At 37.3% G+C, this 26,071-nt stretch overlaps 1 protein-coding gene across 1 annotated transcript in view; it reads left to right on the top strand.

Moving 5' to 3' along the window:
* The first annotated feature begins 3,014 nt into the window (after positions 1 to 3,014).
* Positions 3,015 to 26,071, top strand: part of SUGT1 (SGT1 homolog, MIS12 kinetochore complex assembly cochaperone) — a 37,201-nt gene continuing 14,144 nt past the window's right edge. The window contains exons 1-10 of the mRNA XM_010991179.3: positions 3,015 to 3,226; positions 3,328 to 3,385; positions 9,537 to 9,627; positions 10,314 to 10,383; positions 11,122 to 11,192; positions 13,562 to 13,615; positions 14,013 to 14,029; positions 14,813 to 14,847; positions 16,609 to 16,705; positions 18,003 to 18,110. Of these exons, the coding sequence (XP_010989481.1) occupies positions 3,189 to 3,226; positions 3,328 to 3,385; positions 9,537 to 9,627; positions 10,314 to 10,383; positions 11,122 to 11,192; positions 13,562 to 13,615; positions 14,013 to 14,029; positions 14,813 to 14,847; positions 16,609 to 16,705; positions 18,003 to 18,110 (639 nt within the window). The 5' untranslated portion in view covers positions 3,015 to 3,188. The remainder of the gene's footprint in view (positions 3,227 to 3,327; positions 3,386 to 9,536; positions 9,628 to 10,313; positions 10,384 to 11,121; positions 11,193 to 13,561; positions 13,616 to 14,012; positions 14,030 to 14,812; positions 14,848 to 16,608; positions 16,706 to 18,002; positions 18,111 to 26,071) is intronic.

Here is a 26,071-nt window from a genome sequence, read left to right as displayed (position 1 = left end):
TATAAAATTCCTATAGGAAAACATAGGCAGAATACTCTGACATAAATCATAGAATTTTTTTTTTGGATTTATCTTCTTGAGTAATGGAAATAAAGGCAAAAATTAAAAACTGGAACCTAATTAAACCTACAAGCTTTTGCACAGCAAAGGAAATCATAAACAATACAAAAAGACAGCTTATGGTCTTTTGACAGCTTAATAAGGGCTTAACTCCCAAAATACACAAACAGCTCACACAGCTCAATATCAAAAATAAGAAAACTCAATCAAAAAATGGGCAGAAGACCTAAACACACATTCCTCCAAAGAAGACATACAGATGGCTAACAAGTACATGAAAAGATGCTCAACATTGCTAATTATTAGAGAAATGCAAATCAAAACTACCATGAGGTATCATCTCACAGCAATCAGAATGGCTTTCATCAAAAAGTCTACAAATAATAAATGCTGGAGAGGGTGTGGAGAAAAAGAAACCCCCCTACATTATTGGTGGGACTGTAAGTTAGTGCAGCCACTATGGAGAACAGTACGGAGATTCCTTAAAAATCTAAAAATAGACTTACTATATGACCCAGCAATCCCACTCCTGGAAATAAACATGGAAAAAATGAAAACTCTGTTGAAAAGATACATGCACACCAATGTTCATAGCACCATTATTTACAATAGACAGGACATGGAAGTGAAGCAACCTAAATGACCACTGACAGATGAATGGATAAAGATTATGTGATATATATTATATATACATACATACACACACATATATATACACAATGGAATACTATTACTCAGCCACAAAAAAATGAAATGATGCCATTTGCAGAAACATGGATGGACCCAGAAATTATCATACTAAGTGAAGTCAAGTCAAATAGCATATGATATCACTTACACGTGAAATCTAAAATGATACAAATGAATTTATTTACAAACAGAAATAGACCCACAGACACTGAAAACAAACTAATGGTTACCAAAGTGGAAAGCAGGGGAGGGATAAATTAGGATTTGGGATTAACAGATACAAACTACTTTACATAAAATAGATAAACAATAAGGACCTACTGTATAGAACAGGGAACTACATTCAATATCTTGTAGTAACCTATAAAGGACAAAAATCTGAAAAAGAATATACATGTAAATGTGTGTGTGTGTATATATATAATATAGATATAGATATATATCTGAATCACTTTGCTGTACACCTGAAACTAACATAACATTGTAAATCAACTATACTTCAATTTAAAAAAAAGACTCATTATAAGGCTACATTAATTAAGATAGTGTAGTACAAGATTAGACAGACCAATGGAAAACCTGGAAAGACCACGCTCATGTATGTGGGTACATCAAAGGTGCCATAAGAATTTAGTGGGAGAAATGGCTAATGAGTCTTTTCAGTAAGTAGGGCTGGGTCAATTGGATATTAATATGGGGTGGGTGGAATGAACCTTGATCCCAATTTCATACATTTCATAAAAATTAATTTGAGATAACTCATAGACCTGAATGTGAAAGGTAAAATAGTAAAGCATCTAGAAGAAAACACAGGAGACTATCTCCACGGCTTTGGAGTAGGCAAAGTCTTATATATGATACAAAATCACTGATCATAAAAGATCAGCAAACTCAGTTTTATCTCAATTATTTCTGTAATTCTTACCTCCCTCTCCATCGCTACAATCACTGACCTATTTAAGAGTCACTTTGGCCTGTAATACAGCAGTTGTCTCCTAAAAACTGTTCTTTTCCCTTTAATCATTCTTCCATAGCACAGAGAGAATAACATTTAAAATTATAAATTTGACCGTTATTGCCTTTTGAGTAAAAATCCTATTAACGGGTTAGCATCACTAAGAATATCACATCCAAACTTCTCAGCTGACCTCACCTAGCCCTTTATGACCTGGTATTTACCTATCTCTCCACTCAGTCTGCTTCTAGCTTGAATTTTGGCTCTACCAATTCTAGAGTTCACATTATCACTCACATTAGTCCTATTTTATGCCTGAATTGTTTCTTCCATTTCCTTCACTGGTTCTAATCCATCTTCGATACTGAGAAGCAGGTACAACACATTTGAGAATTCCATCCCTGTAACCTACATTCAGCTAAGTGTCCCTTCTTGACTAGTCCTATTTTCATTTTAGCACTTTCAACAAAATTGGCTTGAATTTCTGGAGGGCATTAACACCACTGAATCCCAGGACTCAAGTTTAGATTTTGGATATAGCAGACCCTCAAGTTCTGTTACTTGTTTATCTCTACTGACAGCCGCTCACTCTCAGTCCTTCCTGTTTCCCCCACTCTCCATCCCGTGGAACTTGCTGGAAGCTTCTTCTATCTGAATTGCACAGATCAAACGGCGCTTTATTTTCCACCGCCCAGGTAAAGAAAAGCAGCACTCAGACAACTTCAGGCCACCTTCCACCCTTCAGTGCCGTCTGATGGAGCACGTTTTTCCTCTCAGTCTGTGAAGCCAACTAGGAAGAAAGCCTGGGCCTGGGGAGTTCTGGGGAACGGAACAGAATAGCCGCACCGGAACCAAAAGTGTTCCTCCACTGTAGTCTCTGCAAAGACAGAACGACTTCCGGTGAGTCTGAGACCCTTAGGTTTCCCAGCACCAAGATCCCGGCATCGACGCGCCATCCGGAAATGGCTTCCGGAAAAGAACATGTAGCCGCGAATGACGGCACGGGCCACGAAAGGCTTGGCTGCCTCCGGGACCCATGATGAGAGCCGTAGGGAAACTGGAGCTCGATGTGCCTTGTGTCATTAACAGACATACAAATGTCCCCAAACGCCACACGTTCCTGAGGGTAACAGGACGGTACCAAGGTCCTTTCGAGCTATCACTCCTGAAGCGCAGACGCGCACAGGGGGAGGGCGAGCATGAACCGCCGCGGCCTCCGTAACCATGGCTGCGGGGGGCGGGGCCTGCGAGCGCCGGTCAAGGGCCAGGGGGCGGGCCGGGAGACTGTGTCCTCCACGGTCCCGGCCCGCCCCGCGCCCGCGCTTCGCTTCCCCTCCCCCCGCTGCACGCTGCGTAGCTGCTCGTTGGCTACTTAGGACGAAAGCTCGGTTGGTGTTTCTCCAGAAGTTTCCCTCTTGGGCGGCGGCAGAGCTAGTAACCTCGGAAGGAGCAGCTCCAGCAGCGGTAGCAGTGACTATTAGGGATGGCGGCGGCTGCAGCGGGACCTGCGACAGCCCAGAGGTGCGTGTTTTCCCTTTCTCTTTGGTATTTATTTGTATCTGCCCCCGCCCCCCACTTTCCTGGGTTAGTGAGTTCTGCTGAAGTCGTTGTTTCCCCGGCAGGTTTTTCCGGAGCTTCTCAGATGCTCTGATCGACGAGGACCCCCAGGCGGCGTTAGAGGTGAGCAAGCCCGTCCAGCCTCCTTCACTCTCCTTTGGGGAACGCGGCCGCCGCGGCTTCAGGCCGACCCCGCCTCTTCCCAGGCTGTCTTAGGACCCGGGCTGCTGCTTTTCCTGTGTCTCAGCCCTAATATTGACAGCTTCCGCCTCTCCTTTGCTCTGTCCCACGGCGGCCCCGTTAGGCCAGACCCCTGTTCTTGCCCCCTCCCACTCCTAGACCGTTCCTGCATCTTTGCAACTCCGTAGTAAAACCTCTCTCGAGGATATAGATGACATTCATAGTTGGCCTGAAAGGGTTGGTTGGTTTTGTTTGTTTTAAATGGCGTTTGTGGCTAGAACAAAAAGTGAAATCTAGGCTTGATGTTTGTTAATTTGGTTTTTCTTTTGACAACCATCCTTGCCATTTTTATGTGCCAGGCTCTGTGCTGAATGCCAGTGTGAACTCACACTATTGGGACAAAAACCTTTTCCTGTGTGTGCCTGAAAATTTCCAGATGTCCTGTCACCATTCATTATTCATTTGTTTATGGCTCAAAACAATTTCCTGGGAGTTGCTGTGTGCAAGGCACTGATTGCTATGGGTTAAATTCTAATTTTTCTATTCAGCTTACTTACAAGTTACTTTGTGTGCAGTGAAAGGCTGTAAATCTATAAAGGAAAGCAAAAATAATTAAGTAATAAAAAGAGCCCAAACTAAGAATCCGTGATGCAGCGGATCAAAAAATTTAGCCAGGGGTTTCTTGCTTTGAAGCATAAAAAAGAGGAGCCTTGTTTCGTTGTTATAATCTAACACAGGTAAGGTTAGCAATTCAGAGCAAGAGAACCTTTTTCCTAGCTGTGACTTCTGAAAGAAATCTGCTACATGGTCAGTAGAGTCTCTTGGAGGAGGTGACATTTGAGTAGAGGCATGAGGGAATGAGCTCGGAAGCTCTGAGGAAAGTTGATTTCATGCAGGAAGAGGAGCTAGGATCAAGATCTGAGGTAGAAATGAAGTCGACCTACACGAGGAGCAGCAAGAAAGCCCATTTGGCTAGAGTGGGGTGAAAGAGGAGTAAAAGATGAGATGGGGGGAGACCAGGGCCTAGGTCCCTTAGGGCCTTTCAGGATGGAGTATGTTTTTTGGGTCTGGATATGAAGGCCTTCAGATTAAGTGGTTGATTACTCAGTTGTGCTGTAGTGTTTCCTAGTGATGCTTTTGGGAATCAGTATTAGAATAATGTTACAGGATGCGCTGAGAATTTTTCTCCACAATTCCTTGTGTCAGCTAGATAGCTGTTAATTTTCAGAATGTACGTTAGTCATGGTTCTCTTAAGCCCTATGCCTCCTTTGGAAATCCAGTTCACATAATAGTTGCTTTTAAAGGATGTTAATGTAATGCACTTGATTTCACTTTACATCTCATTTTGCTTTTATAATTATTTATTGAAGTGTGATGTGTAACACAAGTCCGCAGCTGATGAACTTTAAGTTTTACATGTATATATAACACCCATTAAAATATGGAATACTTCCATCCTCAAGGCTTTCTCAGGCTTCTTCCTAGTCAGTATTCCCCTTACCCACCAGATAATCCTGTTCTGAACTCCATCAGTACATCAGTTAGTTTTGTTTGTTCTTGGACTTTATATAAACAGTATCATACACTAGATACTCACATAGACTGTCGTGCTTTAAACGTTATGTGAAATACATCCATAAATTGTGTGAAGTGATAATTCTTTTTCATTGCTGTGTAGTATTCCACTGTGTAAATATAGCACAATGTATCTGTTCTAACAGTGGACATTTGGGATATTTCCAATTGTTAGCTAGTATCAATAAAATCACTGTGAATTTTCTCGTATATGTATATTGGTGAACATGTGCATTTTCTTTCTTTTGGGAGTGCATTTGTTTTTCTTTCTAGGTGTGGAATTGCACAGTGTAGGCGTGTGGTTAGTTTTAGTGTACTCGTCCTTTAAGTGTGGCTCTTGGACCAGCAGCATCAGCATCACTTCAGAACTCATTAAAAATGTGAATTCTTAGGCCCCACCCCAGATTTTCTAATAGTACATATGACTCCTGTAGACCAGTACTTCTTTTGGTGGGGGGTAGGGTGGGGTGATTAGGTTTATTATTTATTTTTAGAGGAGGTACTGGTGATTGAACCCAGGACCTCATGCATGCCAAGCATGCACTCTACCACTTGAGCTATACCTTTCCCCACCAGACCAGTACTTCTTACCCTTCTATTTTACAGAATAGAAAAACAGACCCAAAGAAATCCAAATGATTTGTCATAGAGATGTATACAGCCAGTTAGAGGCAGAATAGGGGCCTCAGGACATGTGTTTCCTGACTCTTAGTCTAGTGCTTTAGGACAGTGGTTTTTAGAAGTGTGATGCCCAGACCAACTGTAGCAGCAGCACCTGGAAATTTGTTAGAAATGCAGATTCTCAAGGCCTGCTGTAGACCTGAATCAAAGACTGGGAGTGAGGAGAATGATCATGATAAGGACGAGCCTATATTAAGAGGAAGTGTTCTTTTTAAAATTTGAGACGACTTTCTCATAGAGGTAAACAGGTAAATGTTAATTACTAAATAATTGGTAATAATGAGTAGTGCCAGAATCTTGAGAAGTGTCTGTTTCCCCCTAGGTTTTCCCAGGGGTTGGTTTTATAGTAGCTGTTTTGAAATTGAGGTCACTTGGTATTACATCAGTTAAAATGTCACATTTTTATGTAAGTCTTTTATATAAGTCTCTATATTCCAACTAGGAATAAAGAGAAAATGTCGATATCAAGTTGATTACATCTTTCATTCATTAAACGATGTACATTAATGGCAAATCTGTACTGGGAGCTAGCGATCCAGAGGTAAAACACTGCAGTGAGGGAGTTTGCAGTCTAGAGAAGAGACAGACAAGTCAACAGATCATTAAAATACAAATACTGTAGTGGAATGGTGTATAAAGTACACTAAAGAACACAGCAGAGTAGAGACTAATGGGGGAAGTCATAAAAACTTTAGAGAGGAAGTCTTAATGTAGTAGAGAGAGAAAACATACATGTGGATTATGAGAGTCTTTTGAGGCCCAGTATGAGTGGTGGTTAAGAGCATGGGCTCTGAAATCAGACTGCTTAGGTCCATGTCCTGGTTTCAGGACAGTTGTGTAAGTTCCTAGTATCATTCTTCTGAATCAGGTTTCCTGTCTGAAAAATGGGACTAACTAGGACCACTTGAAGGGTCATTATGCAGATAAGTAATGTAAGGTACAAGGGTGAGGCCCCTGAGGTAGGCATCTTGTAGATTCTTTGCTTTCTAGATTCTAGCCATACTGGCTCTCTTTCTGTTACTGAGACATGTCGAGCTCAATCCTGGTGCAGGGCCTTTGGACTTTTGCCTAAAATGTACTATCTGTTGACCTATCTCTTGTTTTACTTGGAAGTGTTCATCACTTTAGATTTCATGTGAAGTGTCACCTTTTCAAGGAAGCTGTCTTCTCTGACTACCCTGTCTGAATTGGGCCCCACTGTAAGCTTCAAGAGAGCAGGGGTTTTGTGTATCTGTTTATCACCATGTTCTCAGTGTAGTCCCTGGGATGTGGCAGGCACTCAGATGTGTTAAATCACTCCTACGATAATTCTTGGAACAACTGAGGTGTATTTTACTAACAGGGAGGCTGAAGCTAAAGAGATTAACTTACTCAAGGTTTAGAGTTTAGAAGTGACAAATCTCTGGGTCCAAGGCATCAAGGTCATCTTCTGGAGGAGGATTGGGAGTGTAGAATATAATTAAAGGTTTGGGAGCTGACTTTGAAGTAGTTGGCCATGGATAGCTTTGTTGAGAGTGGAGCTGGTTAGCATAAAACGTACCAGTTCTGCATGGTTATGTGGTTTTTCTCTGGCAGTGCTTGGTAGTTCAGGAAGGGAGACAGCTTGATATTCTTACTTACCCATGACTGGGGATTAGCTGTGGCTAGAGGAAAATGGAAAGTGGAGTCAGGTTGAGATACCCAGATCTAAAGGCCTTCAGACATTAGGTCAGCCTGAGCGGTCTGCTTTTGCTTTTAATCTTAACAAGTTACCATTTTTAGGAAGCATTTTAAAAGAGCCTAAAACTTAAAAAAAATTTGGAAACTAATGTTCTAAAATCCAAGTCTTAAATGATTTTAATGCCTTAAAAAGGAGTTTCCCCCCTTTTGTTCTGTGTTATCAGGGTACTTCCTTTACGATTGTCTTGGTAAAGATTTCAGTGCAATTATAGTTTACAGTTCATCAGGTTTCTTGACTTCTGAGAACTATAAATTGCTTGACTGTAACACAACTCATTTTATGTGAGAAGTACTATATCTTTGGATATGTTTTGTGTAAGTTTGCAGTAAATAGCTTTTTTCTGCTATGATTCAAATGTTGGCACTGAAGTCCTTGCCTTTTGAGATACTTCCCTTTAGTCCCTTTATCCTCTAGCGGCCAGCATCTGTTGTCCCAGAAACAGTAGAATGCTGAAAACATACCACAAGTCAGATGTAGTCAAGACAGCCACAAATAATTAACTTCCCTTTTTTTTTTATTATGTTGTATATTCTTCATTCAAAATAAATTCATTATTTTGTTCTATTCATGACTTACAAGTTGATGTGTCAGTTTGTTTTGAGTGGTTTTTGGGTAACTTTTTATTAGCAGCCTAATAAGTCAGTTGCTTAGTTTATTTAACTGAATCACCATAACGGTTCTCCTTAATCAGCAGTTGGTTTGTGTTTTTAAAGGTTATTTGCAAGTTGGTTGTTTGAAATTCCGAAGTTTATTCCTGAGTCTTTAAGGAATATTCTATTCATCTTTGAACCGCCAGTGTCTGGCCTATGTTTGTTCCATAATATGTGTTTAAAAATACTTTTTTAATTGATGATCAAGATAGTATTATAATCTATAACAGCCTTTTTGACCCATAATATACCTGTTTTTACTGAGGAGATACTGGAAATTTGGTTTTAAGATATATTTGAGTATACGTAAGAAGCTATCATGTTTTCAAAATTGAAAGTTTAGTGCAAGATGGTTTTTTTAGCTTGGGAATTTCAAAATATTAGATACCATTGTATTAATACAAATATTAGGTGGTGTGTGAAAGAAACTTGGAGTAAAGAAATTTTACAACGAGGCAGTGTAGCAGTTAAAATTCGATTTGGAGTCTGACAGACCTGTACTTGAATCCATCTCTGGCATCTGATTTTCATTAGATCTTGGTGACAGGGCAGAAGATGGTAAAAAGTGGTTTGGATTTTAAGTATATTGGATTTTAGGCATATGATTACTAAGTGTATAGTATTGCTTTGTGAGAACCACACTATGAGATTCAAGTGAAGTCAATGACACACATGTGACTACTGAAGTAATTTTACCTGTTAAGAAAACTACCAAATCCTTAGCGTGTGTGGGCAGTGGGTAGGAATCAAAGTCTTCCTGTTAGCCTGCATTTGTCCTTAGCCTCACTAATCGTGCTCTCTCTTCTTGCATCATTATTTTTCTAGCTACCACTTACATACTGTGACTGCCTAGAGTGGCAGAAGTTTTGATCTCTCTGTTAACTCTTGATCAGTTGACACTTGTTAACTCTGAGCTATTGTATCTGGCTTTTGACAGAATGTTGTAGATTCTTAGGCCATTGACGGAGGAGAGGAGAGGGCCATGTAAGCTTGATTATGTATTTATTGGTTCCATTAACCTCCCTGAGCTCTAAATTTAACTTCCAGTTGTTTTTTTATTTTAATTGGACAGCTTCACATTTTCTAGGCACCTCAAATTCTGCATGATCTTTGAACCTTCTCCAAATTAGAAGGAGAAAAATCAGTGATGGTTAGTGTATAATATTTCAACTAAACTTCAGAATAAATGAGGTGATGATGATTACCATTTATTGAGTTTCTGCTATAGGCCAGGAACTGCTAAGTACTTTACATAAATATTACATTAGATTGTGGGCTTTTGAGGGGAGAAGGGAGGAGAAGGGGGGGATATTGATCATCTTGGAAAGAAAAGCTCCAAGCTTGTTTCCCTGTTAGATCTTCCAAATAGCTTATGATACTAGGTTATTTGATTTAAAATCATGTTTAATTAGAATTCAATGGCTTTTAAGTAGTATTTACTGACACTCGGCATGTTTGTATTTGTAGGAGCTGACTAAGGCTTTGGAACAGAAACCAGATGATGCGCAGTATTACTGTCAAAGAGCTTATTGTCACATTCTTCTTGGGAATTACCCTGGTAACTTTTCTTACAAAGTATATTGTCTCTACTTCTAAGTTATTTACAAATTTTGCTCAAGATACAATGAATTGAATAAAATAGAGATCATCTTCCAGGATTTTTAACTTGGTCTTTCATACAAGGTAAAGTAGCTGAAATGTGACAAACATCATGTTGAGCATCACCCATTTAAATTTTATGGGTGTCCTTTTTTCAGTGGGTGTAGAATTTATACAGATTTAGTTCATGGTTGTTGGATATGTTGACAAATAATAGCATCACATTTACTGTTTTAGAGAGTATTTAAAAGAATTCCCTTGTTTGTATTTTTTTTTTTTTACAAAAAGAATGTATTTCTATATTACTTCTGTAATTTAAATTATTCTGGATAGGTAATCTGAACAGGGAAAAATTAAATACCTTGAGTCAAATTACATAAATGATGTTAATGAGAAAAGATGAACTTTGTGATGCAGAGCTTTATTTGTTGTCTGAAGAGCTTTAAGAAGGAAGCTAAATACTATGTCATTAGGAAGGTATGAAGGTAATGTTTAATTCAGTTGTATAGATTTTCTTAATTTAAAATCATTTGTCCATTTCACCAGCTTGGAAGCTTAATCTAAGATTGACTCAAATTTTGCGTGTAATACTTGTTGGAATCCATAAGTAACTGACTAAAAAACACTTTTTTTTTTCATATACAGATGCTGTTGCTGATGCAAAGAAATCTCTTGAACTTAATCCAAATAGTTCCACTGCTATGCTGAGAAAGGGGTATGCAGTAACTGCTCTTGTTGGGTCTGGACTGTGGATAGTAGGTGTTTAGTTTGTTGAGTGAATTAATTGTCAGCTTTATATAAATAGTAAATTCTATTTTGGTACATTTTGTAGCTGAGATAAAATTCCATTTTAATACATTTTAGACTTCTGTACTAACTACAGTGTGTGATAGGAGGTATATACTTAGTATGTGTAAAGCAGTGATGATTAAAGTGACTGCAAGGTATAGATGAAACTGATGCATTTCCGGTCCCTTTTTTGTTTCATCGTTTGGAATTGAAACAATGAACTGTATTGAACTGACTAGAGAACATGTATTGAACTGACTAGAGAACATGTATTCCTCAACCAAGCTGGGCAGGCTACATTTAATGCCATGAAGACTCTGTATCTGTGTATTTTATATCCCAGCTTGTTTTTGTTGATAAGTGTGAGTTTATGCTTTAAGTCAGAAGTTTAATTCCATAGTATAACTATTTTGAAAAAAGCAAATATATACAATTAAAATCAAGAAATTCCTTCTGAAATGAGTTCCAAAGTGGGATTTTAATGGGAATTATACTAGATGTTACAGTTAAACATCTGTAGAGACTCTCTCGGCTTATTAACATATACTTAAATTCTTTTTTGCAACAGTAGAGAGTACTAGGTTTTTTTTTTTATTTAGAAAGAAGGCAATTTTACATGATCTCATGTGTGTGTGTGGTATTTGTTTTTAATATGCTCATGCAGGATATGTGAATACCATGAAAAAAACTATGCTGTTGCTCTAGAAACTTTTACAGAAGGACAGAAATTAGATGGTAAGTACTGGAGTTATCTGTTAGTAAACTAATCTATTATATTTGTATGTCTTAAGTATCATAGCTGAATTTTGTTAGCATAATCTCAAGTTAATTACAGAAACTCAACACCTTTTTTTCCTCCTCTTAATAACATTTTGTATTGATTGCACAATTTGAGTTTACTTAAAAATTGATTAAATTGGCCTTTCCTTAGCATTTAAACTTTATCGTTAGAAGCAAAAAACTGTGTAATACTTAGTGTGCTCCAAGTACTTAGGCTGGCTTTATTTTTTTCTAATGGACAAGTGAGAGTTTAACTTGCTCTTACATTCAGAAGTCTGTTTAAGTTATTATTCAGATTGCTTACAATACAGATTTTTATTGGGACATGAAGTGTAAGTCTGGGTAAAGTATGATAGGGTATAGAAGAAACATGGAGCTTTGAGAGTATTGTGAGTTTCTAGTGTCTTTTTGAGAGAAACATGAAAATTATCACAGCAGTATGGATGTCTCTGTGCAGGATATAGAAATTGTAAGAGCTGAGTATCAAAAAATCTGCAAAATACTAAAAGGTTGTAAGTAATCTCTTTGGTAATTATAGACTACATAATCATTTTATCTTCATTTTATGATAGAATGTTACCACAGTTCTCTAAAGCAGTGGGAATGCTTTTGCTCCATGGGGGACATTTGGCAGTGTCTGCAGAGATTTTGGATGATCATGATTGGTGGGGAGAGGGGGGATGTACTACTGACATCTAGTGAGTAGAGGCCAGGGATGCTTGCAGTGCACAGGACCGTCCCCCACAACAAGGAAGTGTCTGGTCCAAAATGTCAGTAGTGCTGAGGTTGAGAAGCCCTCATACCAAAAGTATTGTATGACTGTATTTTAAAATATATCCTACTTTGAATATTTGCTTTTCTGCTGTATGCCTACTTGAGAAAGGGTGACAAACCCAGCTTTGCAAATGGAACCTACAAATTAGGAAAGAAGAGATCTAGGCCATAGGAGTTATTCTCAGACTTGGTTATCCCAAGTGTGGTATGTAAGTTATGTGGCTATTCAGTTTCTAAGCCAGCATGTCTATACTTCATGCAAATTCTAAAGAGTCCAGTTATCGAGAGCCTTGATACATACATATTTAAAAACCCTGATGAGACATGAGTCATTTTATCTTTAGATTTCTGAGCCCTTTTTCTTATCTTTTTAGAGCAGCAGAAAGTTCCCTGCCTAAATTCCTTCCTTGAGTAATATTTTATTATAATGCCATTGACTTTTATCCTAGAATTGTTTCAGAGGTAGCCTCAGAAGAGGGGTGTCTGCTCTTTGGTAAAATTGCTGATGAGGATATTTAGTTTAAAGTCAGATTTGTTTTTTAATTCCAGGAGAAACTTATATTAAACTGTTCAGCTTCCATTTTGACAGGGTTAAAAATTTATAATTCAGAATATTACTTTTTTTTCCCCTTTGTATAATAGGAAGCTTGGTTTAAGATTTTGATGTAATTGTTCTCCATTAGAATGAATGTGTGTATCAAGGCCTATATAATTGAGTTTTGTTTGTAAATTAATGAATTAGAAAATTTCATTTTAAGAAAGTCTAAATTTCTATACTTTTTTTAAAAATTAATGTTACCTGCAGTTAGCTTGAATTAGTAAACTTTTATTTAGATAACTTTTAATCATTTTTCTTAGCGTTGTATTAGACCTTTTTACTGTGTAGGTAATTGTCAATGTTTTGAGTCTTCAGAAATGAGTAGTTTGCTTATGTACATGTTTACATTGCTATCTGTAAATACATAGTTCACCATCTGTATGTTTTCAAACTTGGAGATACGACAAAATTCTGCAAAGTGTAAAGATGCTTCTTGATATTGGTGTTGAAAGGCATGGTAACAAGTAAAGCCGCTGGGAAAATAGTAGGCAGGATGGGTTGCTCATTGGAGAGCAGGCAGGTGGCTTCTGGGCCTCAACCCAGTTGCTGGTTACCAGGCCTCAACCCCACCCTAGCTGATGGCGTACTGGGAGTCTGATTCAGGTCTGATTTTGTTGTGCCAGAGGAAGCCCTTTTAAAAGTAGAGGAGTGAGGGAAAATGTAGACTATCTGTATCTGGGAACCAGTAAGATTGACTGTGGTTAAAATTGATTTTTAAAAAATCAGAATGCTTCAGAATGAACGACTAAGTAGTAAACCTAATAATATTAATAGCTGTAACATTAGGATTGCTATAAGATCTGTTAGGACAGATATTTTTGTCTGTCTAATTCACTGCTGAATTCCCAGTGCCTAAAACAATGTTTGGAACACAGTAGGTATTCAGTAATTATTTGTTGAGTGAATATGTTAGGTTGTGCGGTTGAGGGACGTTACAGTCTGTTCTTTCTAGGTGCAGATGCTGATTTCGTTGTCTGGATTAAAAGGTGTCAGGAAGCTCAGGAAGGTAAGTATGCAAGTTTCCCATGGTCTTTCCATTTAAAAAGAAGTAGTATTTGACATTTTTTTGATTTAAAATAATTTGTTTTGAACTTCATACCTTATAATTTAAGTAATGCATGTTCCCTTAGATTGAGATTTCCAAAGGTGTTTTGATTTTTGCCTAGTTGGTATGTTGAAAGGGAGTTTTGGGTGGATTTGTTTTACAATGGTATTACTGGTAAGAAATTACTAAGGTGTCTAAAGTGACTCCAGGTTGCAGAGTTAAACTACTTTCTCTTAATAGGTGTGTATGGAGAATTGGTTTGTTTAATCAGTATGTTTGTGCCATAGAAATCATGTGTATAGCTTTGCCTGTACATATACTGTTATCTGAAAATGTTTCCTTTTTATGTTTTTAATAGGATCACAGTCCGAAGTGGTAAGTCCAAAGTTTTTATCCTTTGTTTTAACTTAATTATATTATTACTGAATATATTTGAGACAGGACTCAGAATGAGCCTTTTCTCAGTTCGTTATCTCTCTAGGGCAGTTTTACTTCTATTTTTCCTCAAAATGCCATCTCTTTCCTTTCATTTAGGGGTATCTTAGAGTCCACCAGTGACCCAGGGCAAATTCTTTAGATTTATAGTCTTAACTGGCACACCTGTAGTTTGGAGAAGCATGGATTGGTTGAGAGTCACTTCGTTTTCTCATCGGGCAGTGGGCAATGTTTGTTGCAGAGAGGCCATAAGCAGAGTAAGAGAGTTGTATCAGGAAGGCACCACGGAAATATTCCCTTGTATGTTGTTCCAGAGCAGTCTGATGCCATTGTTAACGGTTATACTGCATTCTTAAAAACGGTTTTTTAAATGTTAGTTATTTTCGGTTTAGAGAGTTACAGAATCTTGAAACTGAACATTTTATGTGTAACCTTTTCCAGTCATATCTTCAGGAAATTTTCTGTGTTTTTATGCTTTTGTTTTAAAAGAAAAATCTTTTTAAAATTGAAACTCAAAAATTTTTAAATGCTGACTATTCTAATTTTTGTGAAGATACATATTATTTAACAATTACGGATGCCATGCTTTGTAGAAAGTTTTCATGTAGTTATTTCATATCAAAGTAACCATAGCACTGGGTAAATTAATACTGCATGCATTTTTAACATATAGTTACTAAACTAACTTGTAAAAATCTTTCTATTTCAACTTGTCAAAATCAGTCTTCTTCCCAGAGGACACATCAGTCAAAAATCAAGTAAGTGTTTCTTTTTCATTATGCCTAGTAAATATGCCTCAAGGGAAAAAACCTTGTCATTTAATAGTAAGCAGGTCCTTACTTGTGATTTAAGTATTTCTTAGCTTTTAAAAAAATGTTATAGCCTTGAAAAACTAATTATAAGGCCATTTACTGATTTGGATTAGAGATCATATTAAGGTTAAAATTAATCACTTGCCATCTTAAAACTTGTTTCACCTTTTTCCATATTGTGTCACCTTTCCATGTATTAAGGAAAGCCTTTTCCATTTAAGTTGTTGTTAGTACATAGGTAAATAAATTAGTAGTAAACTTGATAGAATTGTAAGTCTACCTGCCTTTTATAGTTGGAGTAAATTTTTCATAGAATAATTCTGCATGAGTTGAAAGTCACTTGCTGAGGGCAGCAGTTACAATCATGAATAAGTATCTAGCAAAGTATTTGATTTTATTTTTAGTTGTTCATTAGCCATTGTATTCCTGGGACTATAACAGAAAGAAAAGTCATTGATCTTGAACTTTGCATCCTCACTGAATTTCAAAGGGAAACTGTGAGACTTTTAAAGATGAGATGCTTTTGACATAATTACCTAAAGTGGCTTGGAAATGTTAAAACAATTTATTCATTTTCTTCCTGGGGAGATACAGGATAACTCTCCAAGTAACTAGCTACTTTAGTTTGGTGGCAGGGATAGAACACATAAACTTAAATAATAATTAGGGTGTTTGGAGCATAAAATAATCCAACATTGATTTAATAAGCATTCCATGTATCAGGCACTGTGCTTAGTCCTGGCAATGTAATAGTGGCAGTATAGATACATAGATCTGCTGTCATGGGGTTTATAATCTGGTCTAATTTGGAAGTGAGGATTCCTACATTTTTAGAGCTTTTAGAGGGAAAGATACACATAATTAGAATATCTAGCCACACTAATCTTTCCACATACTTTGAGACTGAAAGAAGACGCTATTCAATGTTGTGTCTGGCAGAATGAGTTCAGTTATTTTAATTTTTGCTCACTTACTTCTGCTCCCTGTGCGCAGGGCTGTTTACCCCCCCCCCCCCCCCCCCCCGTTTCAATAAAGAGATCCTGGAGTGTGGGGTCAGGAAAGTGTAATAACACCTGCTCCTGACTTGCTGATTGCTTCGCCCTTCTAAGCTTACACTGTTTTCATTTGTAAAATAGGGATAGAAGTTTTACTTCTCAGCATTAGGTTGAAATGAGAGTGTAAAGCTACTGATGGTGTATTGGAACTGTTAACCTGTTGAGAATAAATTTTATCTTTTAAAATTTTTTTTTCTTTTTTTAAAATCTTTTTTGGGGGGGTTAACTGGGTTTATTGATTGATTGGTTGGGGTTTTTTTTTCCAATGGTGCTGGGAATTGAAACCAGGACCTTAAGCATGCATGTTAAACATACACTCTACCACTGAGCTATATATATCCTCCCTCAGATTTTATCTTTAATGTCAGCTTAAGCACAGCAGTGTTAGAGATAGGTCAGAACCTAGAAAATCATGTAAGTATTTAAATCCACTGGAGGGGTTTGGGGCATCATCTGCCTTTTGTCTTCCGTTAGTACGTATCGTGAAATTAGTTACATCAGATTGTTTCTGAGAATCAGCAGCTGCTCTACTATTTTGTTCCTCAAGGTGGAGCTCTTGTTGTTCATCAGATTATTGTTTTTATCTTGACAAAACAAAGAAGCAACAACTTGAAGAAAATTAGTTCTAAGTTTTCTTTTTCTTTTTTAATAGGTATGACTGGTATCAAACAGAATCTCAAGTAATCATTACACTTATGATCAAGAATGTTCAGAAGAATGATGTAAATGTGGAATTTTCAGAAAAAGAGGTCATTACAGTGTTGAATTATTTTTTGTTGAGATTAAATACTTTTATTTGTAAATGTAAATATATATTGCAGAATAATCTATAGCAGCCTATCAGTTATATATCATGTTTTCCTGAGAAAATGTGGAAAATGCTGATGAAAATCTAAAGCATTGCTTTTTAATTTGAATCATTTTAAGTTTTGAGACAAGGATATGTATCCTGCAGGTTATAGCTAAATATGCATTGTGTTCTTTTTTTTTTAAATTTGGAATTCAAAGCAGAACTTGGTTGATAGATATAAAAGATAATTAGTAAGATACGTGATTTGGTTACATTTGTGTGGTAACCTCATGAAAAAGGTCTACTTACATGTTGTAACTTACACATCTTAGAATTTGCTAACCATATTAAATGAGTATGATTTTTTTTTTTTGGATTAAGGGCTTTAGTACATTTTATTCATGTGACTTTCACTTTGAGGAGAAGAATATTGAAATTCTATCACAAATGCTGGCATTAGACTTTAAATTTGGTTTATTGTTCAGTTTACTGCTGATGATACATTTAAAAGATGAAAAATCAGTAGATGTAAGATAAAAATAAGCTACAGAATTTTAAATAAAAAGAACCTCATATGACTAAATTAATTAGTACCACTCAACTCAAACATCAAAGAAAAAATGGAAATGGGAAATATTTTTAAAAGTATAATGATGATGATACAACTCAGTAAAATTCGATTGATACAGTTGTTTAGAAGGAAATTTTAAGATTTTAACATATATATAACCATTCAAGAAAGCTTGAAGTCAAATTTTTTAGTACTTTATATGAGGAAGATAGAAGAAAGAATAGCGATTTAAACATATGATAGGAAATTATAAAAGTAAGAACAGAAATCAGTGAAATAAGAGGAGTATGACTTTTAATAACTTGATTTCTTAGCACATAGTAGGAAGCCTTGTGATAGATGTTTAAGCGAGTTTGTGGTAAAACCAGATGTTTTGCACATGAATTCTTTTTTTACATACTGTATCATTTTGCTGTTGTACTTTTTTGAGTTTCCTTAAGATTTAAATCTTAAATATGTGTTATGAAAAATACACCATTCTGCTGTTCAATTATGTATATGAGAATTCATGTGAAGGATACCAAATTTTTTTAAAAGGATCATTTTTAGATTCTTAAGTCTGATATTCCATGTTATGTTTTAAAAATTATCAGCAGATTGAAGTTCTGTAATAAGATTCAGTTCAAGTGTTCTACCCTTCGTTAAATAAATTTTTAAAAAGTGCTCCTAATTTTGTGTTCATTAGTTGTCTGCTGTGGTGAAACTTCCTTCTGGAGAGGATTACAATCTGAAGCTGACACTTCTTCATCCTGTAATACCGGAACAGAGCACATTTAAAGTGCTTTCAACAAAGGTAAGACAATGGAAAAGGGCTGTCAGTAGTAATCTTTTCAAAATATAGAAAGCTTGGTCAACTGATTATCCCTGTGATTATAAACTTAATAGATCCTTTCAGCCACATATCTTTAAGAGCAGTGATTTTTGGATAATAGTTTTTCCACCTCTTCAAATTCTAGGACAAAGGAGTATAAGAATCTGCTTAACCTCAGCAGAGTTTGTATGCTTATTAAGATAGGTGTAATACTTCTCAGTAAAGAGATTTTCACAAAAGATGTAATGATCAGCGTCTTTTTTAACGTTTGTTGACAGCGTCTCATGACTTGAACTTGTCAGTTTGACCTGTGTTGATGTACAAATACTCTTCTTATACTTCCTTATGCAGTAAAAATACGAACTGTTGAATCTGTTCTTCTGTTTTTTAGTTAAGCTGAATTTTAGATTACTTTGTTATGGGAGGGTTAATGAATAATGTAAATTACAGTTTGAGTAACTATTAACTTTTAGATTTTATATTTTCAAAAAGAAGTAAAACATGCAATAGAATTAAAAATCAGGGAATATATCACCTACCAATCAAAAGATGTAGTAGGAGTAGGTAGAAGTGTAATTTGGTAGGAAAAATGCTGAACTGAAAATCTGACTGGTTCTTTGCTTGCCCTGTGAATTTAGACTAGTCACACATGATTTATAGGACAAAATTGTCAAAAATGAAATGGACTGTGAGCTCTGAAGTCGTTTCATCTGTAAGATTGTATGATGAATACAATGAGTTATCTTAAAAAAGAATGATACAAATAGATTTTTTCCCATTACTGCACCTTTTTTTTTAAACATTTTTTATTGATTTATAATCATTTTACAATGTTGTGTCAATACTACACCTTTTTTATACACATTCCCTACGACATAGTATGTTATTTAACTATAGAGTCTAATTGTGTGAATTTTCCTATCATAGAATCAGGGTTGGCTTGTGTCCTGAAGTGTGGTAGCTGGACCTGCAGGAAGAAGGGGACATCTGCAGAGGGGAGAGCAGGAAATGCAAAGGAAAGAAGCAGTAGCTTCTGCATCGAGCTAAAAATGGTCCATCCATTTATCTATTTGAAGAGTACCGAGTACAAAACTATTTACTTAGGAGGCAGAGATAGGAAACAGTTGCTTGGACAATAGGAATTGAGAAAAAGGATAATATCTTAGGAACATTTTAGTCTTACTGGCCCCATCCACACAGTGTAGTTTGTTTAATAAAATAATACTGGGTAAAGTAATCAAGATCAAAACTATAGCCAGATTTTAGAGGGAATCAAGTCAGAAAATTATGAGTTTGGCATCTTTCTAGTGAGAAGTTGTTAATGCCTGTCTTTTGGAAGTAATTTAAATGTAAACTGATTTGTGTGAATAGGTGGCGAATAACTTTAAAACCTGTGTTACTGAGCCACCTCGTATAATGGAAGAAGAGTGTGTTTGGTGAACACACAGTTCTGTTGGCTGGAATCGAGGATGAACCTAAACATTGTCATATCTTGCTCTTCATCCTCCTTTGAATTTTGTGAGTGCTTGTTGATTCTGACCATTCCCCAGCCCTTCTTACTGTATTCCCAATTCGCCTTTTTTGCCCCTTTCTCCTTTTTTAAATGCTACATAACCACTTTCCTTCCCTGTATAGTAGTTTGTTTATATATGTTTTATTTCCCTCGCTTTTAGTAAGTCTTTTGAGGATAAGAAGCATGTCATATTTGTGTCTCTGTATGTGCTCCAGGCAGGGTTGCTGGATAAAGTACAGGATGCCCAGTTAACTTTAAAAGCGGTGAATAATTTTCAAGTATGAATAGTTTCCATTTGTTCAATTTGGCAGCCTAGCACTGTGCACTGTGTGTAGTGAATTGGTGCTGAGTGATTGTTCAGAGAATGGATTTAAATTGAATTCTGATAGCCTTCTGAAGGTGGTAGAGTGTTAATATTTTCATTCTTAGTTTTATAAGTAAAAAGAAGCTGAGGCTTATGGACTTTTAAGTGGTTTCCCCAAGTTCACAAGTTACTAAATTGTTCAACCTGGCCCAAAAGAAATACATTTACTTCCATAAAGCAGAACTTTACTTAAATTCTTTGTGTAGGTTTTTCTAAGTTCTGGATTAAAGAATTTAGATTTGAAGGATGTATTCCTGGAGAATGATTATTTTTCTTGTCCTAGCCCAAAGTAATATATATTACTTTGTTAAACTACCAGTTTTTAAGCTGTGTTTTACAGGAAACAAATGGAAAGAATTGTACTTAATTATATCTTAAGGGAAATGTGAAAGTTTTGAATCCTTTTTTGGTACAGCAGAGGGAGACAGTGTTAGAATACTGAAAATAAAATCTTTCTCTGAGTTACTGAGGCTTATTTAGTAATGCCACTAAAAGGGAGAAATAGTAATTTGCTTTTCATATGTATGCAGGTGTCTTGAATCATTTATGTGGATTGAAAAAGGAGTGCATTTTGCTAGAAAATCTACTTGAAATGAGAGAGTCTGTAAAATCTGTCGTTTAAAAGGGCTGTTTCTTTGCTTTTTGAGAATCCTGTTTTCTTCCCCACTTTCAAGGTTGAACGAATGTTGCATATTTACATATAACCATTGGTTAAATGTTACTAATTCAAGTGAAATATAGTTTCCAATGAAAATAGAGATAAGACCCTTAAATTATAGAAACAACATTTCTTAACTAAATATTTCACAATGTAGTATCTGTTTTTCCTGGTCAGAATTCATGTTGTTGTTGTTGTTGTTGTTGTTGTTGTTGTTGTTGTTGTTGTTGTTTTAATTGGGTTATAGTCGGTTTACAATGTTGTGTCAATTTCCAGTGTAGAGCACAATTTTTCAGTTATACTGGTCAGAATTCATGTTTTTTCAGTAACTGTGATACTTACTTCTATCTTCTACTGAATACTAACTTTCATATCTGCGTATTAATCCATTTTCTTTATTAAGAAACTGTAATGTTTCTTTTGTTACATGTTGTTAATTTCATGACAATATTCTCTCATCACAGTCACAGAATTATAACTTCAGTAACAGCTATGTTGTGAAATATTCATTTTAAAGATTAATATTCACTCCCTCTAAGAAAAAATTAGAATTCTCAAAATCCTTTGGAGTAAATTTACCCTTGTGGAAATACTGTGTTCCTGTTTTAAGTCGAAGTAATTTTTCTGTATTACATCAATATAAAATGTGAAGACTTTTAACTGGAATTGTGGGAAATAAAAATATGTGTCTTAGAGACAAATAGCTCCCTTCTCCCTTATTAACCCACTAAAATTCAAGAATTTCAGAGAGAATTTCTTTTCTTAATATTCATAGAAGAATCCTAATTATAACATAATGGGGTTGTAGGTGTCTGGGCAGGATGCTTTGGCTTTTGTAAACACACAGATGTTGGGGAGGGGTTTGGATTATTGGTTTGTTATGTTTTTTGATATAGGGGTGGTGGTAATAGTTTTTTGTTTTTTTTTTAAATAAATGACTAGTTGCTGATATTCACAGATTGTAAGTCTTGGAGTGTATTCTTGCCTCCTTTTCTGTTACGTATATTCATATTTTTTGAAAGAAAAGGATTTTACTGTCCATGCTATCTGTACCTGTCTTGTTAGACTTAGCAATGCATTATGGATATTTTTTCATGCCCTTAAATGTTTTATAGCAAATACCTCATCACATACATTTACTGTAGCTTGTTTAGCCAGTGACGTATTGTTTGACCTTTGGAAAGTTGTAGTAACTGTTTTGATTGCTGTGTGTTATCCCATGTAATCCTCACGTTTATAGCATGGTGTAGGTATTGTTATTACCTTTTTACAGATATGGAAACTGAACCCATAGATGTGAAATAATTTGCTCAGATTTTTTAGCTAATTGTAAAAATGATGAAGGTATTGATAACAGCCCACATATGCTGTGTTTTTTTCATGCGTGGTTTCATTTAATCCTCATAACCCTAAGAGAGGTAGCCCTTCCCTCTTAATTCCATTTCACAGGAGAAACTGAAGCTCAGTGAGATTAGTCATACATCCAACAAGTGACACCCGTTTGTGACTCTTTTCTTTCTGAAACTACACAACTGATTGTTTTTGACTTGTTCTCAGCCTCTACTTATTTCTGAGGTTATAAAATGAGTAAAACTTCTAGCAGTAAAAGACCCTTCCAGCAAGTTATTCTATTTCTTGGCTCTGTCATCTCTAAAATATGGATGCTTTTCTTCTCTTAAAGGGTTTTTCTGTTAAGTGAGAGGATATATATGAAGCACTTAGTACATAGGGTATGTAATAAGTACTCAATAAATGTTATTTCTATTTCTTTTTTTTTTACATTTTTTATCGAGTAATAGTCATTTTACAATGTTGTGTCAAATTCTAGTGTAGAGCGCAATTTTTCAGTTATACATGAACATATATATATTCATTGTCATATTTTTTTTTCACTATGAGCTACCATGAGATCTTGTGTATATTTCCCTGTGCTATACAGTATAATCTTGTTTATCTATTCTACAATTTTAAAATCCCAATCTGTCCCTTCCCACCCTCCCCCCCCTTGGCAACCACAAGTTTGTGTTCTACGTCTGTGAGTCTGTTTCTGTTTTGTATTTATGTTTTGTTTTGTTTTTTTAGATTCCTCATATGAGCGATCTCATATGGTATTTTTCTTTCTCTTTCTCTTTCTGGCTTACTTCACTTAGAATGACATTCTCCAGGAACATCCATGTTGCTGCAAATGTCAGTTTTTGTGGCTGAATAGTATTCCATTGTATAAATATATCACATCTTCTTTATTCAGTCATTTGTTGATGGACATTTAGGCTGTTTCCATGTCTTGGCTGTTGTAAATAGTGCTGCTATGAACATTGGGGTGCAGGTGTCATTTTGAAGTAGGGTTCCTTCTGGATTTATGCCCAGGAGCTGGATTCCTGGGTCATATGGTAAGTCTATTCCTAGTCTTTTGATGAATCTCCATACTGTTTTCCACAGTGGCTTTCCTTGCTTCCCTCTCCCACTCTTAATGATTTAGATGTCTTCTTTTACAATTTTGTATTTATTCTTTTTGTAACTCATGGCAGTTATCTCCTTTCCAGTTATGAGTTTCTCATTTTTGTAGCATCCTGCTTCTTTTCTATTTAGAGTAGACCTGTCAATATTTCTTTTAGCATGGGTTTAGTGTTGCTAAACTCTTTTAGTTTTTGCTTGTCTGTGAAGATCTTTATCTCTCCTTCTATTCTAAAGGATAGCCTTGCTGGATAGAGTATCCTAGGCTGCATCTTTTTTTCATTCAGGACTTTGAATATATCTTACCTCTCCCTTCTGGCCTGTAGTGTTTGTGTAGAGAAATCAGCTGAGAGCCTTATGGGGGTTCCCTTGTAACTTACTCTTTGTTGTTCTCTTGCTGCCTTTAGGATTATTTATCCTTGACTCTGGCCGTCTTGATTATGATATGTCTTGGTGTGAGTCTGTTTGGGTTCTTCCTATTTGGGACCCTCTGAGCTTCCTGTACTTGGATATCTATTTCCTTTAGGTTTGGGAAGTTTTCAGTCATGATTTCTTCCAATACCTTTTTAATCCCCTTTGTTCTTTCTTCCCCTTCTGGAACCCCTATTATGTGTAGATTCGCATTCTTTATATTATCCCATAGGTCCCTTATATTGTTTTCATTGTTTTTTACTTGTTTTTCTCTCAGCTGTTCTGATTGGGTGCTTTCTGTTGTCCTGTCTTCTAGGTCACTTATTTGTTCCTCTGCATTATCTAGCCTGCTTTGTACAGCCTTTAGGTCAGCTCTCATCTCAGCCAATGAGTTTACGATTTCTACTTGGTTCTTCTTTATAGCTTCTATTTCATTTTTGACATATTTTATATCTCTAAACACTTTCTTTTAGTTCCTTCAGTGCTTTGATCACTCCTTTTTTGAAATCTTGATCTAGTAGGCCGTCAATGTCTATTTCCTTGATCATGCTTTCAGGGGATTTCTCTTGATCTTTTAATTGGGATTGGTTCTTCTGCTTCTTCATGTTTCTCATATCTCTCTGGCACTGTCGCTTAAGGAGTATCAGTTATCTAGTTCTCCTGGAGATGGTGTGCTCTTAATGATTTTACTGAGAGTTCTTTGTGTCTTCGCCCTGTTCCGGGAACTCAGCTTGCTGTTTCCAGAGGCCCTGTGTTGGTGCCGTCGTCTGTGTTGCTCCCAGTGGTTGTCAGCTAGCAGATCGTGCCCCCTCCCAACACTGGGTCAGGTGCTGAGCTCTTACCCGGTGGGCAGGTGGGTCACTCCCCCTCCCAATGCTGCAGTCAGATGCTGCGCCCGGGTGAGGCAGGTGGGCGGATCGCGCCCCCTCCCAGCACTGTGGTCAGGTGCTGCCTTCCTGCCAGGAAGGCAGTTGGCCACCCGCCCTCTCCCAGCGCCGGTTGCTCAGCTGCTCTGTGCCGCTGCCCTCTCTGCCTTGGGTTGGTGCTCCAAAGGCGGTCTCGGGGAATACTGTGGAACAGCCCCGCCCGTACTCTGTGCCAAATCTCAGCTCCTTGTTTGTCTTGGCAGCATGAGTTCTCTGAGGTGCCAGTGCAGAAAGATCCTATCTGCCTGGAGCTGTAAACAAGTCTCAGTCCTGCCTAGGAGGTTGCAGAGCCCTGGGGTGTGGATTCAGGTCTCAGCCCCGCCCCAACCTGGGCGCTGCACACAGGAGGAGATGGCGGCTGTGGCTGCGCCCCGCCTCTGTTCTCACAAGAAGCGCCAGTAATGGTGGCGTGGGTCTGAGGAGACAAAGGCTTTGGCGCCCCTCCCCCCAGGGCACACCAGCCGTGTTGCTTTGCTTTTTTTGCAATTTATGAGGGACTGAGGTGGTTCTGCTCCGTATCCCCTCCCAGTCATGGCACGCAGCACCCTGCAGTCCCCCGGGGCTGCCTCAGTGCAGCCATTCCAGTCCTCTGCCTGGCTCAGGCGGCCTGTCCTGGCCCCAGCTGCCGGCTCGCATGTCGGGCTGGGTGTCGCGGAGACCCTTTGTGCCCATTTAATTCAGTTCTGTCGGTCAAGGGGTGCTCGGGGCAGATCTGAGCCTCAGAGGCTCCCTCTCCGTTCCGTTGGCCTCTCCATTGGAGAGGGGAGACCCAGCGAATGAGCCCAGTTCTCCTTTGTCGCTCCCTCCCCGCGGGACCGGTCCCTCACTGTTTTGCTTTTTCTTCTTTCATTTTTCCTTTACTCCTACCAGATTTTTGGCGTCTTTGTCTTTCGAAGAGGGCAGTGTTCTGTCGGAGTTTGGCAGGTGCTCTGGTTGGCTGAGTAGGTCCATAGATGTGAGTTTTGGTGTATTTGTGGGTGAGGGTGAGCTACAAGCGTCCTTCTACTCCTCCATCTTGCTTCTCTCTGTTATTTTTTAATCCTGATTATTTAGATTTTTATTGAGGTTATGAAAGTAATAAATGTATATCATAGAAAATTTGGAAACATATAAGGGAGCTGAGAAAGTAATCACTCAGTCTCATTACCAATGACATTTTGGCATACTTCCTTCCAGATAATTAGATTTCCCAAAACTTAGGTCTGTCACTACAGATAATGTATACTGGAATTTTTTTGTTTATGGGAATATCTCTTCTGATTGATTTCTTCAAGAAGAATAGAGGTGGTGAACTTATGCACAGGCACAGTGCCTGGCTCAGAGTATACTTGTACTGAGCTATTAGAACTTTGGAGAAGATTATTCAGTTCCTCTTCATTTATGACCATCTTCTGCATTTAAAAACTATGAAACGATTTGACTGTAAAAAATAAAGATAATAGATGTGCAGTCTGGCCTCAAGAAGACTGAATGAGCTATTCTAATATTGGACAAAGGGTTTCAATGCAGCAGTTAGATGTGCAGAGAGCTGAGTGGGAGAATGTTGGGAAAGCTACATTCCAAAGTTGAGGGGACACTTATTTAATGACTGTAGCCTTGAAACAGTTGGGTCTCACG

Source organism: Camelus dromedarius, chromosome 13, assembly GCF_036321535.1.
Source record: "Camelus dromedarius isolate mCamDro1 chromosome 13, mCamDro1.pat, whole genome shotgun sequence".
Taxonomy (NCBI): domain Eukaryota; kingdom Metazoa; phylum Chordata; class Mammalia; order Artiodactyla; family Camelidae; genus Camelus; species Camelus dromedarius.
Note: the sequence above shows the minus strand (reverse complement) of the source record. Positions and strands in the feature narration are given on the sequence as shown.